The following is a 19,777-nucleotide window of genomic DNA, read 5'->3' on the forward strand; positions in this document are numbered from 1 at the left end:
AACATTGTGAGAGCGCAGGCCCGCGCTGTAGATTTCCTGTGTCCAGGTGCACTCACTTTGGACAGAGATCTGCCGGTGCTAATTTCCTCCCATGACTGAAAGTTCCAGATGCTCTGGGCCGGTGGTTACGGCGCGCGTGCCTAGACAGACCGGGTGACTGATCTAGAACTGTGTAATTTCTTACCCGAATACTACTGCCGAACTGAGTCACGCTTCGGCGGTGTTACAGACTGTGCTGCACCCCGTACGACGAACGTTGAACTGGACCTCCAACTTCTTCAAAACGACACTGGAGTCATCACGCACCAGTTGCCTGGGCGCCACCGTTGGAACGAAAGGCTCTGCAGCCAGGAAACCAGCGGACTGTTAAGTTAACCCTTTCATGAACAGTTGCTTTATCTTTTACCTCACCCCGCACTCATCCCCTGCTAATATCACCTCCCATACCCCCTGCTTAACCCATTACCTCCCTGCATGGAGTATACCCCTGTTAATAAATCTGTTAACTCTTGCTCTGCCTCCTTTCCGTCACTGTATCCCGCTACCTGCTCACAGATACATAGGGTACAGGAAAACCACACTTTCTATTACACTTCCCAGTCCGAAAATTTAATTTGATGTCAGAAGACAGTTTAATTTATTTTTCCAATGCTTTTTCATTTTATCATACAATATTTGCCAATTACAAGAGTAAAATGCTGAAAGGAGGAATGTTTTTATTTCTTCTTTATCTGATTGATTAACATAAGAAATATTTAAATATATGCCATACATTTATATTCCTCTGACTGACAACAATAACAATTTTTTTACGGCACTCAATACTATTCAGTATCCTTATAGTGAATGACATTTTATAATTATTGAGATATATTATACCTAATAGAAACCTATAGGGATATCACAATATATATTTGCATACAAACTTGGAGTCAGCATAGCCATAATCCTTGAAGTGCTTTTTCTGTTTTTTTTTTCTAATTTTTTTCTCCTAAATGGGAACTAGCCACCTTTGATACCAGTAAGGAAATTAATGGACAACAAATAGACACAAAGTACAACTTTTTTTGCCATGGTATTTATCATGTGGTGTCTGCCACTACAATACATACAGGTGCTTCTCACAAAATTAGAATATCATCAAAAAGTTACCATAATTTATTTCAGTTCTTCAATACTAAAAGTGAATCTCATCTAATATATAAAGCTGAATGTGTGTGTGAGTGTATGTCCGGGATTGGCATCTGCACCGTCGCAGCTACAGCCACAAAATTTTGCACATTCACACATCTGGACCCCGAGAGCGTCATAGGCTATGTTGTGAGGCGAAATTTTAACCCCGCGCGTTCCAATTCACCAAACAATTTTGCCCCTATCTACTTAATGGGGAAAAAGTGAAAGGAAAAGTGTTGGAGGCAAATTGATAGCTGCCAGATGTGAACAAGTGGGACTTAAAGAGTGAGAGCGATGGCGCCAAAGAGCATACACCGTACAGTTGCTAAGGTGGGGCCCCGACATGGGATACTCACCACACACGGGGATATGAACACACACACAAAATGCACCACACACTACCATGTGCTTGAACACATATACCACCCTCAGCACACATTTCACCACACATACACAAACCTCGCCACATAAAATTCGAAACACAAAAGTCGTCACTCAAAACTCGCCACGCGCAAAACTCGCCACATGCAAAACTAGGCTCACGCAAAACTCGCCACACGTGCAAAACTCATCTCATGGAAAACTCGCCACACGCAAAACTTGCACACGCAGAAAAATTGCCACATGCACAAAAGTTGCAACACATGCAAAAGTTGCCTCACACAAAACTTGCACATACTCAAAACTCACCACACATAAAACTCGCCACGCGCAAAACTCGCCATGCGCAAAACTTACTGAACACAACTTGCTACACTAACCTGTCACATGCAACTCGACACACAAAAAGTTGCTACACGCATGTCGCCTCACAAAGTTGCTACATGCATGTCACCACCCGCAACTCAACACACACTGCTTGACACATGAAACTTGCCCTAAAACACACACAAGTCTGGTATTATCCTTCAAAAATAAAAATCTGATTAATAAGCAGACAAACTACAAGAGCAACAAATGTACAATATAGGAAATACGGCAGCTGTCAGTCACATGACCTGTCTATTATGTGTATGTATGAGCTAATATATACTGCCAGGGGGGAGGGCTTCCTGTTGGCTAGTGATTTATCAGGCTGCCAATAGCAACCAACCACAGCTCAGCTTCTATTTTGCTGCAGTTAATTAATCTGAGCTCTGATTGGTTAATATAGGCAACAAAGGACATTCTCAGTATAACAAAGCTTGTACTATATAAAAGAGGAGATGACACACAGGTATATACTATATACAGGGGAGATGACACAGGTATATACTATATAGAGGGCAGATGACATACAAGTATATACTATATACAGGAGGAGATGACATACAGGTATATACTATATACAGGGGAGATGACACACAGGTATATACAATATACAGGGGAGATGACAGATAGGTATATACTATATACAGGAGGAAATGACTTACAGGTACATACTATATACAGGGGAGATGACACACAGGTATATACTATATACAGGAGGAGATGACTTACAGGTACATACTATATACAGGGGAGATCACACACAGGTATATACTATATACAGGAAGAGATGAAATACAGGTATATACTATATACAGGGCAGATGACTTACAGGTATATACTACATACTGGGGAGATGACACACAGGTATATATTATATACAGGGGAGATGACACACAGGTATATACTATATACAGGGGAGATGACACACAGGTATATACTATATACAGGGCAGATGACATACAAGTATATACTATATACAGGAGGAGATGACATACAGGTATATACTATATACAGGGGGGATGACACACAGGTATATACAATATACAGGGGAGATGACATACAGGTATATACTACATACAGGAGGAGATGACATATAGGTATATTCTATATACAGGAGGAGATGACATACAGTTATATACTATATACAGGAGGAGATGATATGCAGGTGTATACTAGACACAGGAGGAGATGACATAAAGGTATATACCATATACAGGGCAGATGACATACAAGTATATACTATATACAGGGACTCAAAAAAGAGGCAGCACTCCATAGTTTAAGTGAAAAATGTGGAAGGTTTAATTGACCCACATAGCCGGGCGATGTTTCAGCTCCATCTGAGCCTTTATCAAGCCTTGATAAAGGCTCAGATGGAGCTGAAACGTCGCCCGGCTATGTGGGTCGATTAAACCTTCCACATTTTTCACTTAAACTATGGAGTGCTGCCTCTTTTTTGAGTGTCTGTAAACTTGCTGCAATCGCTGGACTGGTTGCTTGAGGCCCTGCACCTGAAGATAAGTACTAGAGTTGTGCTGTTCCTTTTTTTTTCTACTACTACTATATACAGGGGAGATGACATATGTATATACTGAGGGGAACTGAGAGGTGTGAGGTGAACATGAGAGGAGTGAGGTGAAAATGTGTGAGTACAAAATGAAAGGAGTGAGGAGAAAATAGTGGAGTGATAGAAAAATGACAGGTGTGAGGTCAAAATGCCTGGTGTTATGGGGGGAAATGAGAGGTGTGAGGGGGAAAATGAGAGGCGTGATGGGAAAATGAGAGAAGTGAGGTTTTTTAACTAACCACAGTTAGTTACTATGCCCAGGCAACACTGGGTTCTTCAGCTAGTATATTATACTAGCTATTGAACCCGTTCTACGCCCGGGTGGCGAGCATTTATATTGGTATATGGTCTCCATCCTGGTATGTGCTGCTCCATCCTGCGCCCCCATCCTGTCATGTGCTGCTCCCATCCTGCGCCCCCGTTCTGTCATGTGCTGCTCCCATCCTGCGCCCCCGTTCTGTCATGTGCTGCTCCCATCCTGTCATGTGCTGCTGCCATCCTGCGCCCGTTCTGTCATGTGCTGCTGCCATCCTGCGCCCGTTCTGTCATGTGCTGCTGCCATCCTGCGCCCGTTCTGTCATGTGCTGCTGCCATCCTGCGCCCGTTCTGTCATGTGCTGCTCCCATCCTGCGCCCGTTCTGTCATGTGCTGCTGCCATCCTGCGCCCGTTCTGTCATGTGCTGCTGCCATCCTGCGCCCGTTCTGTCATGTGCTGCTGCCATCCTTTGCCCATTCTGTCATGTGCTGCTGCCATCCTTCGCCCGTTCTGTCATGTGCTGCTGCCATCCTGCGCCCGTTCTGTCATGTGCTGCGGCCATCCTGCGCCCGTTCTGTCATGTGTTGCGGCCATCCTGCGCCCGTTCTGTCATGTGCTGCTGCCATCCTGCGCCCGTTCTGTCATGTGCTGCGGCCATCCTGCGCCCGTTCTGTCATGTGCTGCTGCCATCCTGCGCCCGTTCTGTCATGTGCTGCGGCCATCCTGCGCCCGTTCTGTCATGTGCTGCTGCCATCCTGCGCCCGTTCTGTCATGTGCTGCTGCCATCCTGCGCCCGTTCTGTCATGTGCTGCGGCCATCCTGCGCCCGTTCTGTCTTGTGCTGCGGCCATCCTGCGCCCGTTCTGTCTTGTGCTGCGGCCTTCCTGCGCCCGTTCTGTCATGTGCTGCGGCCATCCTGCGCCCGTTCTGTCATGTGCTGCGGCCATCCTGCGGCCGTTCTGTCATGTGCTGCGGCCATCCTGAGCCCGTTCTGTCATGTGCTGCTGCCATCCTGCGCCCGTTCTGTCATGTGCTGCTGCCATCCTGCGCCCGTTCTGTCATGTGCTGCTGCCATCCTGCGCCCATTCTGTCATGTGCTGCGGCCATCCTGCGCCCGTTCTGTCATGTGCTGCGGCCATCCTGCGCCCGTTCTGTCTTGTGCTGCGGCCATCCTGCGCCCGTTCTGTCATGTGCTGCGGCCATCCTGCGCCCGTTCTGTCATGTGCTGCGGCCATCCTGCGGCCGTTCTGTCATGTGCTGCGGCCATCCTGCGCCCGTTCTGTCATGTGCTGCTGCCATCCTGCGCCCGTTCTGTCATGTGCTGCTCCCATCCTGCGCCACCATTTTATTATATGCCCCCCGCTCCAGTGTGTATGCCCCCGAATGCTGCTGCCATATAAAAAAAAAAAAAAATACCATACTCACCTATTGTCCGGCTCCACTGCAGGTGTGTCTTCAAGAAAATGGCGCCAAAAAGCGGGGACTGCGCAGGCGCCGATTCCGGCAGCAGGAATCGGCGCCTGCGCAGTCCGCGCTTTCCGGCGCCATTTTCTTGAAGACACACCTGCAGTGGAGCCGGAGTGTGTCTTCAAGAAAATGGCGCCGGAAAGCGCGGACTGCGCAGGCGCCGATTCCGGCAGCAGGAATCGGCGCCTGCGCAGTCCGCGCCCTCCGGAGCCGGGAGCAGAGGAGCCGGGAGACGGAGCCGCAAGCAGCGCTGGAACCGGGAAAGGTGAGTATACTTACCCTCCCTCCTGGCGGTCCCTGACTCTCCGGTGGAGATCGCGGTATGCGTTCAGTGCTTACGCATACCGCGATCTCCAGGGAGCGTCGCTCTGTGAGGCCCAGACTGCGCCGGCGCTTGCGCTTGCGCAGTCTATAGAGGCTTCGGACAGAGTGACGCTCCCAGCGTTATATTATAGATAAAGTCATTGCAAACACTTGACATAAATCACTTTATTTGTAATGACTCTATATCATATGTGAGTTTCACTTTTTGCATTGAACTGAAATAAATTACGTTTTTGATGATATTCTAATTTTGTGAGAAGCACCTGTATCTAGATCTACGATAACAGACCGCTTTAATATATAGTGGACTTGGCACCTTTGCATTGGGTATATATGGGTACTGCAATATTATAGTATATTCTTATGGGGGATTATGGTTATATTCATTTTTATTGCGCTCTTGAGCCATGGTCCAAATATTTTCCGAGTTGTATAGAGAAGTAATAAGATATTCATGTGTCAATGAATATTGCTAGGAGAGCATAACTCTATATTATGCAATGTACAGGCAATCGTGTCTACTGCTCTCTGTCACTTCGTCGGAGGACTACTTGTGGTTCCATACCCAACTGCATTCCATATGACTCTACTGGAAACAATTTGTCTAGTGAAAAATACCTCTGTAATTTGGCATACATGTACCTTTGTATAATATTAGCTGTGGACATCAAATAACAGAAGCACTACATAAATGGTAACTAATAAAATTATGTACAGTTGCGTGCATACACCTTTAACCCCTTTCTGCCATTAGACATACTATTCCGTCCATGTGGAGGGGGCCCTACTTCCCAAGGACGGAATAGTACGTCCAGCGCGATCAGCTGCGCTCACGGGGGGAGCGCGACCAATCACGGCCGGGTGTCAGCTGACTATTGCAGCTGACATCCGGCACTATGTACCAGGAGCGATCACGGACCGCCCCCGGCACATTAACTCCCGGCACACTGCGATCAAACATGATCGCAGTGTTCCAGCGGTATAGGGTAGCATCGCACAGGGAGGGGGCTCCCTGCGTGCTTCCCTGAGACCCTCGGAGCAGCGCTATGTGATCGCGTTGCTGCGAGGGTCTCTTACCTCCTCCTCCCAGCAGGCCCGGATCCAAAATGGCCGCGGGGTGCAACCGGGTCCCGCAGGCAGGTGGCTTACCAGTGCCTGCTCCGAGCCAGCCCCCCCCCCGGGGCAAAGTAAAAAAGTTTAAAAAAAAATTTTTACATGCGGGAAAAAAAAATCCTAAATAAATAATAATAATAATAAATAAAAATATTGTTCCAATAAATACATTCCTTTATCTAAATAAAAAAAAACAATAAAAGTACACATATTTAGCATCGCCGCGTCCATAACGACCCGTCCTATAAAACTGTTCCACTAGTTAACCCCTTCAGTGAACACCGTAAATAAAAAACAAGGCAAAAAACAACGCTTTATTATCATACCGCCGAACAAAAAGTTGAATAACACGCGATCAAAAAGACGGATATAAATATCCATGAAACCGCTGAAAATGTCATCTTGCCCCGCAAAAAAAAAAAAATCATACAGCATCATCAGCGAAAAAAATAAAAAAAAAGTTATAGTCCTCAGAATAAAGCGATGCAAAAATAGTTATTTTTTCTATAAAATAGTTTTTATCGTATAAAAGCGCCAAAACATAAAAAATTGACATAAATGAGGTATCGCTGTAATCATACTGACCCAAGAATAAAACTACTTTATCCATTTTACCCAATACGGAACGGTATAAACGCCCCCCCCCAAAAAAAGAAATTCATAAATAGCTGGTTTTTGGTCATTCCGCCTCACAAAAATCGGAATAAAAAGCGATAAAAAAATGTCACGTTCCCGAAAATGTTACCAATAAAAACATCAACTCGTCCCGCAAAAAACAAGACCTCACATGACTCTGTGGACCAAAATATGGAAAAATTATAGCTCTCAAAATGTGGTAACGCAAAAAATATTTTTTGCAATAAAAAGCGTCTTTTAGTGTATGACGGGTGCCAGTCATAAAAATCCGATAAAAAAAACGCTATAAAAGTAAATCAAACCCCCCTTCATCACCCCCTTAGATGGGGAAAAAATTTAAAAAAGTATTTATTTCCATTTTCCCATTAGGGTTAGGGCTAGGGTTAGGGTTAGGGTTAAGGCTAGGGTTAGGGCTAGGGTTAGGATTAAGGTTAGGGCTACAGTTAGGGTTGGGGCTAAAGTTAGGGTTAGGGTTAAAGTTAGGGTTAGGGTTGGGGCTAAAGTTAAGGTTAGGGTTGGGGCTAAAGTTACGGTTAGGGTTTGGATTACATTTACGGTTGGGAATAGGGTTGGGATTAGGGTTAGGGGTGTGTCAGGGTTAGGGGTGTGGTTAGGGTTACCATTGAGATTAGCGTTAGGGATGTGTTTGGATTAGGGTTTCAGTTATAATTGGGGGGTTTCCACTGTTTAGGCACATCAGGGGCTCTCCAAATGCGACATGGCGTCCAATCTCAATTCCAGCCAATTCTGCGTGAAAAAGTAAAACAGTGCTCCTTCCATTCCGAGCGCTCCCGTGCACCCAAACAGGGGTTTACCCCAACATATGGGGTATCAGCGTACTCAGGGCACATTGGACAACAACTTTTGAGGTCCAATTTCTCCTGTTACCCTTGGGAAAATACAAAACTGGGGGCTAAAAAATAATTTTTGTGGAAAAAAAAGATTTTTTATTTTCACGGCTCTGCGTTATAAACTATAGTGAAACACTTGGGGGTTCAAAGTTCTCACAACACATCTAGATAAGTTCCTTGGGGGTCTAGTTTCCAATATAGGGTCACTTGTGGGGGGTTTCTACTGTTTAGGTACATTAGGGGCTCTGCAAACGCAACGTGATGCCTGCAGACCATTCCATCAAAGTCTGCATTCCAAATGGCGCTCCTTCCCTTCCGAGCTCTCCCATGCGCCCAAACGGTGGTTCTCCCCACATATGGGGTATCAGCGTACTCAGGACAAATTGGACAACAACTTTTGTGGTCCAATTTCTCCTGTTACCCTTGGGAAAATACAAAACTGGGTGCTAAAAAATAATTTTTGTGGGAAAATTTTTTTTTATATTTCCACGGCTCTGCGTTATAAACTGTAGTGAAACACTTGTGGGTTCAAAGCTCTCACAACACATTTAGATGAGTTCCTTAGGGGGTCTAGTTTCCAAAATGGTGTCCCTTGTGGGGGTTTCAATGTTTAGGCACATCAGTGGCTCTCCAAACGCAACATGGCGTCCCATCTCAATTCCAGTCAATTTTGCATTGAAAAGTCAAATGGTGCTCCTTCCCTTCTGAGCTCTCCCTTGCGCCCAAACAGTGGTTTACCCCCACATATGGGGTAACCTGAAGGGTTAATAAACTTCTTGAATGTGGTTTTGAGCACCTTGAGAGGTGCAGTTTTTAGAATGGTGTCACACTTGGTTATTTTTTACCATATAGACCCCTAAAAATTACTTTAAATGAGATGTGGTCCCTAAAAAAAATGGTGTTGTAAAAATGAGAAATTGCTGGTCAACTTTTAACCCTTATAACTCCCTAACAAAATAAAATGTTGGTTCCAAAATTGTGCTGATGTAAAGTAGACATGTGGGAAATGTTACTTATTAAGTATTTTATGTGACATATCTCTGTGATTTAATTGCATAAAAATTCAAAGTTGGAAAATTGTGAAATTTTCAAAATGTTTGCCAAATTTTAGTTTTTTTTCACAAATAAACGCAGGTAATATCAAAGAAATTTTACCACTAACAAGTACAATATGTCACGAGAAAACAATGTCAGATTCACCAGAATCCGTTGAAGTGTTCCAGAGTTATAACCTCATAAAGGGACAGTAGTCAGAATTGTAAAAATTGGCCCGGTCATTACGTGCAAACCACCCTTGGGGGTAAAGGGGTTAAGGAGCTGTCTGGGATATTTCAAAATTGGTGTAAATCATAATAATAATTTTAAAAAATCATCTATTCAAAACCCCACTGTTCCAGTGCTGCTGTTCCACTATGTTACATTCATCATTCAAGTGACTCCTGCATCCCATCAGTGACCTCAGGGGTTACAGTAGCATGTACAGTATATGTAAGGGTGTGGACAGTGACTGTCATGTTCCTGCCCCCGAAGAAAACAAAGTGATTAGTGTCATGTGTTTTACACATGGATTGTGATATGTGAAGTAGGAACTATGTCATGCGATTTTAGGAATGTAATGTGTAATAATGCATAGTGTTTTATGTAAAGGTGCTATGTGTAAAGGTAATGCCTAGTGTAAGTAAGGTACACTCCAGCACCAGTATAAGGTAAACATAGGATTGCACATAGTTTAGTGCTTAGGATAAAGATAGAAAGTGTTGGTAGTGTACAGCATAGGACTGCATAAGGTAAGATATAGATTAAGATTTAGGACATAAGATACTGTGATATGCTTTGTACTGTAATATGCTTAGTGCATACTGTTATAAGATGCATAGTGTTTGTAAGGGAGATCTGCCCAGCAATAGGCTGCAGGGACAGATATGATTAAGTGTTTTGTCTAGACCAAAGTGGGAGGGGTTAGGGCCAATAAAAAGGAGAATGCTTCTTGTGTCTAGAGGAGAGTTAGTTTGCTAAGTGACAAGGTCAAGTTCAAGGTCCAATGGACTGATAGCAGAAGCGAATACAAAGTGTCCTGGGCTGTATAAGGCCTTACAAGACTCCCTGTGGAGGAAAGGTATCGGATCTCAGATACACTGTGGAACTGAATGGGAAATCCCTGGCGCTGACAGGATCAGTGGATGTAGGGATAGTTCAGGAAGAACAGAAAGTAAAGCAGGAAATATACTGTATTACTGAAACAAGAAACAGAGGGTTCTGTTCTGTGCCCAATACTGCGTGATACAATCTGATGTAATTGAACTGTCCAGTAAACTTTTATGTGTTGAAATTTACTACCCCCTGTACATGCACTTCATGAGGTTTCTTTACCCTTTTTTCTGCTTTTCGGAATTTTTTTGTAATTGTTTGTTTTAATCATTTATCTAATAAATACATATTTTAATATATACACTGCTTTTTTCATATATGCGGCTGTGTATCATATCTGTAAGCTTTATACTTATTGTAGATGGAAAGCAATCAGCTTTATTAGCTTTTTTGTATTCATACCTTACTGTATTGTTTTAGCAGCAGCATCAATAAGAAAATTAATTTAAATTTTAGCACACCATTACTGATTTGGCTCTTATCCTAAGTCATATTGCAAGACTCGTTAAAGGGTTGATTGTGACTTGTAGGATCGCTACTTCAAACAGGTGGCGATATAGAGTTCAAGTCCTCTTTTTCTCTGAAGAGGCAATTTGCATACCTCTATTCTAGAGTGATGGTTGTGGAGTCATTATTCAAGAGCAGATACCGACAATTGTGGTTCCCTAAATTTCACCCATTGGGGTACTTCTTTTCTAGCAGTAATCTAACCCCTTACCGGCATCGGACGTACTGTACCGTCCGATGCCGGCTCCCCTGCTTTGATGCAGGGCTCCGCGGTGAGCCCGCATCAAAGCTGGGACATGTCAGCGTTTTGAACAGCTGACATGTGCCCGTAATAGGCGCGGGCAAAATCGCGATCTGCCCACACCTATTAACTAGTTAAATGCCGCTGTCAAACGCAGACAGCGGGATTTAACTACCGCTTCCGGACGGGCGGACGGAAATGACGTCATCGCCGACCCCGTCACATGATCGGGGGTCGGCGATGCTTGTATATTGTAACCATAGAGGTCCTTGAGACCTCTATGGTTACTGATGACCGGTGGCTGTGAGCGCCACCCTGTGGTCGGCGCTCACAGCACACCTCCATTTCTGCTACATAGCAGCGATCAGCAGATCGCTGCTATGTAGCAGAGGCGATCGAGTTGTGCCTGCTTCTAGCCTCCCATAGAGGCTATTGAAGCATGGCAAAAGTTAAAAAAAAGTTTAAAAAAAGTGAAAAAAAAAAAAACATAAAAGTTTAAATCACCCCCCTTTCGCCCCAATCAAAATAAATCAATAAAAAAAATATCAAATCTACACATATTTGGTATCGCCGCACACAGAATCGCCCGATCTATCAATTAAAAAAAAGTATTAACCTGATCGCTAAACAGCGTAGCGGGAAAAAAATTCGAAACGCCAGAATTACGGTTTTTTGGTCGCCGCGACATTGCATTAAAATGCAATAACGGGCGATCAAAAGAACGTATCTGCACCGAAATGCTATCATTAAAAACGTCATCTCGGCACGCAAAAAATAAGCCCTCAACCGACCCCAGATCATGAAAAATGGAGACGCTACGAGTATCGGAAAATGGCACAATTTTTTTTTTTTTTTTTTTTTTAGCAAAGTTCGGAATTTTTTTTCACCACTTAGATAAAAAATAACCTAGTCATGTTAGGTGTCTATGAACTCGTACTGACCTGGAGAATCATAATGGCAGGTCATTTTTAGCATTTAGTGAACCTAGCAAAAAAGCCAAACAAAAAACCAATGTGGGATTGCACTTTTTTTGCAATTTCACCGCACTTGGAATTTTTTTCCCGTTTTCTAGTACACGACATGCTAAAACCAATGATGTTGTTCAAAAGTACAACTCGTCCCGCAAAAAATAAGCCCTCACATGGCCAAATTGACAGAAAAATAAAAAAGTTATGGCTCTGGGAAGGAGGGGAGCGAAAAACGAACACGGAAAAACGAAAAATCCCCCGGTCATGAAGGGGTTAAATTGTTTAAATAACTCTACACCGCTCCTATCTAGTGCAGAGAAAAACTGTTGATAAACTTGCTTTAAAATAAATCGTTCAAAGACAAATTCAGTAATACCTTTACATGGCCATCCCTTCCTGCCTTACTGAGAAATCAGCGTTTGCATTTATATGCAAATTAGGCTGTAGATCTGAAGCATCTGTCACTCCGGCTCTATTCCCCATTCAGCACTATCTCCTCCTGCTTAACTGATGGCTGCCTACTTTGCCTGAAGTCACACACCATAGAAGTTGGATGAGGTGGCACAGACTCATTTGAATACCAGTTCAAACACTAAGTTATCTGGATTGGAGGACCAGTCTGTCCATGTAAAGGTAATGCTGGACTTGTCTTTGAAAATAATACATGGACATATAAGTAGTTTGGGGGTGAATTCCTGCTTGCTGATTCCCTTTAAATACATAGAAAACAGCTTGTCTAATATATATATATATATACATATATATATATATATATATATATATATATATATATATATATATATATAAATCCAATAGAGATAAAGAAAGGCAGCACTCACCGATCCATCCGAGACAGGTATCTTTATTGTTACAGATTAAAAGTCTTCACGGCCGGGGGTATAGATTCAAAAGAGTGCGGCAAGCCTGACTAGGTCAGGCTTGCCGCACTCTTTTGAATCTGTACCCCCGGCCGTGAAGACTTTTAATCTGTAACAATAAAGATACCTGTCTCGGATGGATCGGTGAGTGCTGCCTTTCTTTATCTCTATTGGATTTATTGGCATGTGTTGTCGGCAGAAGCACCCGAGGTCCGGCGGCTACATCTCTGTTCACAGGCGCGAGAACTCAGCTGTGTCATTAGGAGGTGGTGCGGGCTACTGCGTTTCTGGAGACTGACTTTCATATATATATATATATATATATATATATATATATATATATATATATATATATATATATGTGCAGAGATTAGATACATATTGCCATCAGTTCACAGTTTAAGTGTAATTGAATACTATCTGTTAAAGGCCAGGGAGAAGTTGTACTGTTCTTTAATTGAATACCTGCATTGTTGAAAAACGTCCACCCAAGTAGTCACTTTTTTTTGTCACATATCTGCTATTCTAATAGTCACATACTATACATATATATATATATATATATATATATATATATATATATATATATATATATGTGTGTGTGTGTGTATATATATATATATATATATATTTATATATTTATATATATATAATATTAGCATCTGTTTTTTAGAAACATTTCTTATATGCTTTAGCCTAATTCAGTCCATACCCTGTATAGCAGGACTTCCTCTGCCCTTTTCTGCTTCATGAGATGAATTTGCTCTTGTAGATTGCTTTTCTGAACCTGTAGCTTGCAGGCTTCTCCTTGGAGGGGCCTTATCTCTTCTCTCAGCCTTAGCAACTCTTCCTGTGTCTGTCTTAAAGCGTGCGCCCCTTTTTCAGCACGCTCTAAAAGTTGAAGGAGTTTGGATTCATAATGGTCTTGCAGGGTACTGTGCTGTTCCTCAGTTAGGCTTTGAAGCTCTGCTGAGAGCCGTCGTCTTTCCTGCAGTTCACGTGAAACTCGTCTATGTGGAGTTCTAAGTCGTTGTTCTTCACCCTGTCTCTGTTGAGTAAAGCTTTTCCGCAGTTGGCAAAGCTCTTCTGTCAACCGGGATGCAACAGTCTCTAGTTCCTCTCGTTCTGATGTTTTCTGAGCTAATTCCTCACGCTGATTTTGAAGTTCGTATTGGCATGCTACACATTCTTTAGTAACTCTGAACAATCTGCGGCGTATTCCACGTATCTCTTCCCTCAAAGAGTCCCTTTCCAGTTCTGCTCGTGCCTTTTGTCCATATGCCTGCACTACGTCTTCATGTGCCTGTTGTACTGCTTCCAAAGAGGGTTCCTGAAGTAAGGCCAGCTCGCATATGAGCTCATCTCGTTCCCTTTCCAAGTCTTGCACAGCTGCAATACAGCACTGGAACCTTAGACCTATGTCCTCTAGGGACAAAAGTTCTGGAGTGCCTGGTAAAGAGGGACTGGACTCTGCACATACCCTGGAGAAATAGGAAATAACTAAAATAGTAACTACATGTTTATTTTTTTTCCACGAATCAATAGTACAAGAGAAGATCAGAAAATGTGTACAATATCTTATTAGATAAATCTGATAAATGAGGGAAAAAACACCATATGTGATGCATAGTGGTGTCTATAGTAGGCATGTGGGTACAGAGCTAAACATTAACTTCTGAGAATGCATGCTCACTAACTTTTCACAAGCTCTACTTGACTTTAAAATCAACTTGTTCACAAAATGTTGATTAGTAGATTGTCAATAAAGCCTAAAAAATATGTCTTTTAACTGCTGAAATACTAAGTCGTCCTCTTTAACTGCTGAATTACTAAGTCGTCCGGTATGACTTAAGGGAACCTGTCACATTGTGCATGGAGTCTGATTTGTGAACACCATGGTATAGAGATGAAGCTGATCAGAATGATGCGTAGGTTTGTTGGAAAAGATCCAGTATAACTTTTATTTTATACATTATGCAAATTGTCTCTTCAGAGAGGAAGAGAACAAGAACTCTAGTGCCACCTATTGGAAGTAGCAATCCTACAAGTCAATCTCGACCCTTTAATGAGCCTTGTCACATGAATTAGGGTAACAGCCAAACCAGAATCTCAATTTGCAGACACTGTGTTTCAGGGTACTGTCCCTCGTCAGTGAAAAGTGGAGATCTGGCTTGGCTGTGGGAGATGCCTCTCACAAATCCAAGCCAGATATCCACTTTGTACTGACGAGGGGCAGTACCCCAAAAAACAGTGTCTGCAAATTGAGTTTCTGGTTTGGCTATTATCCTAAGTCACGTGACAAGGCTCATTGCAGGGTCGACATTGACTTGTAGGATTGCTACTTCCAATAGGTGGCACTAGAGTTCTAGTTCTCTTACGCCCTCTGAAGGGACAATTTGCATAATTAGCATATTTCCTAGAGGAGCATTCTGGCTTTAAGTCTCCTCATACCGGCATGCTTAGCATGTGAATGTCCGTAAGGAGAATCTATACTTCTTGGATATTTTATATATTGAAATCCCTGGAGTTTGTATAAATGTGACATCTACAGTGGGTACAGAAAGTATTCAGACCCCTTTAAATTTTTCACTCTTTGTTTCATTGCATTCATTCATTCATTTGGTAAATTAAAAAAAAAAAATTCACATTAATGTACGTACACTCTGCACCCCATCTTGACTGAAAAAAACAGAAATGTATACATTTTTCAAAATGTAATAAAAAAGAAAAACTGAATGATTACATGGTCATAAATATTCAGACCCTTTGCTCAGACACTCATATTTAAGTCACATACTGTCCATTTCCTTGTGATCCTCCTTGAGATGGGTCTACTCCTTCAATGGAGTCCAGCTGTGTTTAATTAACCTGATTTGGACTTGATTTGGAAAGGCAGAAACCTGTCTATATAAGACCTCCCAGCTCACAGTGCATGTCAGACCAAATGAGAATTATCAGGTCCAAGAAACTGGCCAAGGAGCTCAGAGACAGAATTGTGGCAAGGCACAGCTTTGGCCAAGGTTACAACAGGATTCCTGCAGTACTCAAGGTTCCTAAGAGCACAGTTGCCTCCATAATCCTTAAATGGAAGAAGTTTGGGACCACCAGAAGTCTTCCTAGGCCTGGCCGTCCAGCCAAACCGAGCAATCGTGGGAGAAGAGCCTTGGTGAGAGAGGTAAAGCAGAACCCCAAGATCACTGTGGCTGAGCTACAGAGATGCAGTAGGGAGATGGGAGAAAGTTCCACAAAGTCAACTATCAGTGCAGTCCTCTACCAGTTGGTTATTTATGGCAGAGTGGCCCGACGGAAGCCTCTCCTCAGTGCAAGACATATGAAAGCAAACATAGTTTGCTAAAAAAGCCGTGAAGGACTCCCAGACTATGAGAAATAAGATTCTCTGGTCTGATAAGACAAAGATAGACCTTTTTGGTGATAATTCTAAGTGGTGTGTGTGGAGAAAACCAGGCACTGCTCATCACCTGCCCAATACAATCCCAACAATGAAACATGGTGGTGGCAGCATCATGCTATGGGGGTGTTTTTCAGCTGCAGGGACAAGACAACTGGTTGTCATTGGAGGAAACATGAATGCAGCCAAGTACAGAGATATCCTGGATGAAAACCTCTTCCAGAGTGCTCTGGACCTCAGACTTGGCCGAAGGTTCACCTTCCAACAAGACAATGACCCTAAACACACAGCTAAAATAACAAAGGAGTGGCTTCAGAACATCTCCGACCGTTCTTGAGTGGCCCAGCCAGAACCCTGACCTAAACCCAATTGAGCATCTTTGGAGAGACCTGAAAATGGCTGTCCACCAACATTCACCATCCAACCTGATGGAACTGGAGAGGATCTGCAAGGAAGAAGGCAGAGGATTCCCAAATCCAGGTGTGAAAAACTTGTTGCATCATTCCAAGAAGACTCATGGCTGTACTAGCTCAAAAGGGTGCTTCTACTCAATACTGAGCAAAGGGTCTGAATACTTATGACTATGTGATATTTCAGATTTTCTTTTTTAATAAATTTGCAAAAATTACTACATTTCTTTTTTTTTTCAGTCAGGATGAGGTGCAGAGTGTACATTAGTAAGAAAAAAAATTGACTTTTTTAAATTTACCAAATGGCTGCAATGAAACAAAGAGTGAAAAATTTAAATGGGTATGAATACTTTCCGTACCCACTGTATGTTCACATACATAGTCCTACAGGGAAGACTGTCAATCAAGGAGTTGGACCGCCCTCGGGACTCATGCATACAAACACCAGGGATTCAATGAAAAAAATACAAGTTTTTCTGAAATTTTTCTACCAAAAATGTACATGACTCTGATCAGCTAATCCTTCTTTACAAGATCCTTCCCACAGATCAGATACTATTTTCACTATGACAGGATCTCTTCAAGGCAACACCAACACTCTCTTTGACCCTTATATTTATATATGACTTCTTAATCCCACAGATGGAAGAAAATCACCAGTGACCACCAGCTCTCTTGTGAAAGGACCTTTTGAAGCATCTCACCTTTCACAATCATTTTGAGAATTACAATGATTAAATGGTACAGGGGTTAGTTGCAATTACAGGGCTTGTTGTAAAATGTTTAACCCTGCTGTTCTGTTGGTCAAAAATGACCGACCTTGAACTTCAATATTCTTTAAAATATTCAAGATGCGGCTCTGAAACCCGTGGCCGACCGACCCATCCTCATTTAAGTCAATCAACCACAAGTTTCAGAACCGCATCTTGAACACCCCAAAAAATACCAAAGTTCAAAATAGGTCTCCCCAGACCGAACAGAACAGCAGGGTTAAGCATTTTTAACTACTTTATAGAAAATATTTTTCTATATATTAAATGATAATCATAAAAAGTTATATAGACAGGTTTTGTCACACCATAAATTGAATTGCCTTCCGTGATGACTTTTACGTGTGCTGCTTCATGATGAATCTGATCTACCGTACTTCATCTATGTGCCATAATGTCAGCTATTAATGCAGCTACTCAATCGAAGACCGTCACCCTCCTATTCCATAGTGATGTCATCTCATGCATTATCTATCATTATCTATTCCAAGTAAGCATTTGTAAAGCAAACCCTCCTCACCCTACATTGTTAGCCTATGAATCTCTCATTTCTTACTATTTCTACATTCACCCAAACATAAAAAGGTATTGTTCTGCCTGTTGTTCTTCCTGCATCTAGAAGAGTATGTTCATTGTTGCAGTAGGGGTATTATCTGTAGAATCTTACCTCCCTTCTTGGGAGCGTTCTCCTTCCTCCTCTGGACTGGACATCTCATCTGCACAAACTGAGTTCTCTGTTATTAATAAACGGTGCTTCAGAGCCTGTGGGTAATGTTTCCCCCTTCATAGGCAGGGTGAGACTTGTAAGCTGTCACTTTATCTTCCACATGCTTCACACAGAACTTGGGCCTTAGAGTCTAGCTGGGCACGCCTGAGATGACACTGCAGCTCTTTTCCTGGCAGAGCTATCATTTCGTTTGCCAGGGGTTAATTTGCAGCGTTCCAGAAATGCAAGGATTGGCTAATCCAATATATATCTGTGAGCTGCACCCAGTCTGCAGGGTCAGGCCCATGAGATGCCTGGGGAAGAACCAAGCGCACCCTTTCACATTTTTTTTTTTACCAAGAACAAGATGGATTTGGAAGAAAATTTAGAGCTATTTTAAGTAATTTTATTTCAATGTCAGTTGGGTACAATCATTTATGCTAATCCTTGGTATTAAAACTTATTGTGCAAAGCATAAGTATCATGTCATCCAAACAGTAAAATCTTTTATTCTGCCGCCTGATCATTCAGAGAGTTTGATATTCTGCAACACTCAAGTAACATAAGCTGCGACACCAAAAAAACCTAAACTCCTATGATTAAAGAGTAACCGTTGTTTTAATTTTTATTCCATAAATCAATAGCACACATGAAATTAAGAAACTTTGTAATATGTCTTATCAGAGAGATCTGTTTCTTTCTCCGCTCAGACTGATCATTCATTCTCAATATTCTCATTTCCCGGTAAAATCTTTATTCACTATTACATTACTGAGATAGGAGATGGCAGTTGTTATTAATAAGGTGTTATGTAGATGTAACACAGGTACCAGGATGCAGTGACACAAAGACTCAGAGTAAAGGGGTAACAGGGGAAAACAATTACTTGCTTAATAGGTACAGGGATAACCTCCTCGCAGGGAGCAAAACGGGATAAACGAGGTGAAGGCTGAGAGATACAAAGGGAAAATAACTCAAGGCGACAGTTTATAATGTCAAGTTCACTTAACATATAAAGCGCCATGGAATAAATGGAGCTATAACAATAAATAATAACAATAATAACATAACGCAGATGTCTTTCTTCTTATTCCTGGGTTGGATGCCGGATGAGGCCCGGGCTGAGTTCTGCTGGCTTACCCGCCTAACAAGTCGGTCTCTCTTCTGGCGGCAGCGGGCGGTCACGGTCTGACCCGCTGAGCCCCTAGTCTGTTATGCTGCAATGCAGCAAAGAGTAACCTGCTGCGATCCGCCACTTGGCGTACGTTCCTCAGCATGCCTGATGAGGTTTGCTGCACCCGATCGTAATCGCTGCCGTGCGGACTATCTCTGCCCATGACCCAGCGCCGGTCCTCCCTGACTCTTCTGTCCAGAGGGAAGCCCCTCTCTCTTCCCACCCAAACCCTCTTATACTTCTCTAGCACTTCACACCCCCTCTACACAGGTCAAGGGTCTGCCCTGTCCTCAGTCTCTTTCCCCCCTGCAATAGTATGCCCTGCCCCAGCAGTTCAGGAACCGGTGCCCTGTCAGTACCCATAGCCCGATCCTTTCCTCTACACCCCTATTCTCCTTTAACTTGCCATTCCACGAGCGAGAGGTCTTTT

At 42.8% G+C, this 19,777-nt stretch overlaps 1 protein-coding gene across 2 annotated transcripts in view; it reads right to left on the reverse strand.

The window, feature by feature from the left end:
* SYNC (syncoilin, intermediate filament protein) overlaps positions 1 to 18,351 on the reverse strand; it is a 46,099-nt gene extending 27,748 nt beyond the window's left edge. Inside the window, exons 1-3 of one of the 2 annotated variants that reach the window (XR_011319290.1) lie at positions 18,135 to 18,307; positions 13,591 to 14,359; positions 185 to 341 (exon numbers count right to left, since the gene is read on the reverse strand). Coding sequence is in view for 1 of the 2 variants with exons in the window: in XM_069757055.1 (XP_069613156.1) it covers positions 13,591 to 14,359; positions 18,135 to 18,178 (813 nt within the window). In the remaining variant the exon portion in view is untranslated. Of the gene's footprint in view, positions 1 to 184; positions 342 to 13,590; positions 14,360 to 18,134 lie in introns of both variants that reach the window. The other variant, XM_069757055.1, reaches the window with a different exon arrangement.
* Positions 18,352 to 19,777: the final 1,426 nt, after the last annotated feature.

This window comes from Ranitomeya imitator, chromosome 3 (assembly GCF_032444005.1).
Source record: "Ranitomeya imitator isolate aRanImi1 chromosome 3, aRanImi1.pri, whole genome shotgun sequence".
Classification (NCBI taxonomy): domain Eukaryota; kingdom Metazoa; phylum Chordata; class Amphibia; order Anura; family Dendrobatidae; genus Ranitomeya; species Ranitomeya imitator.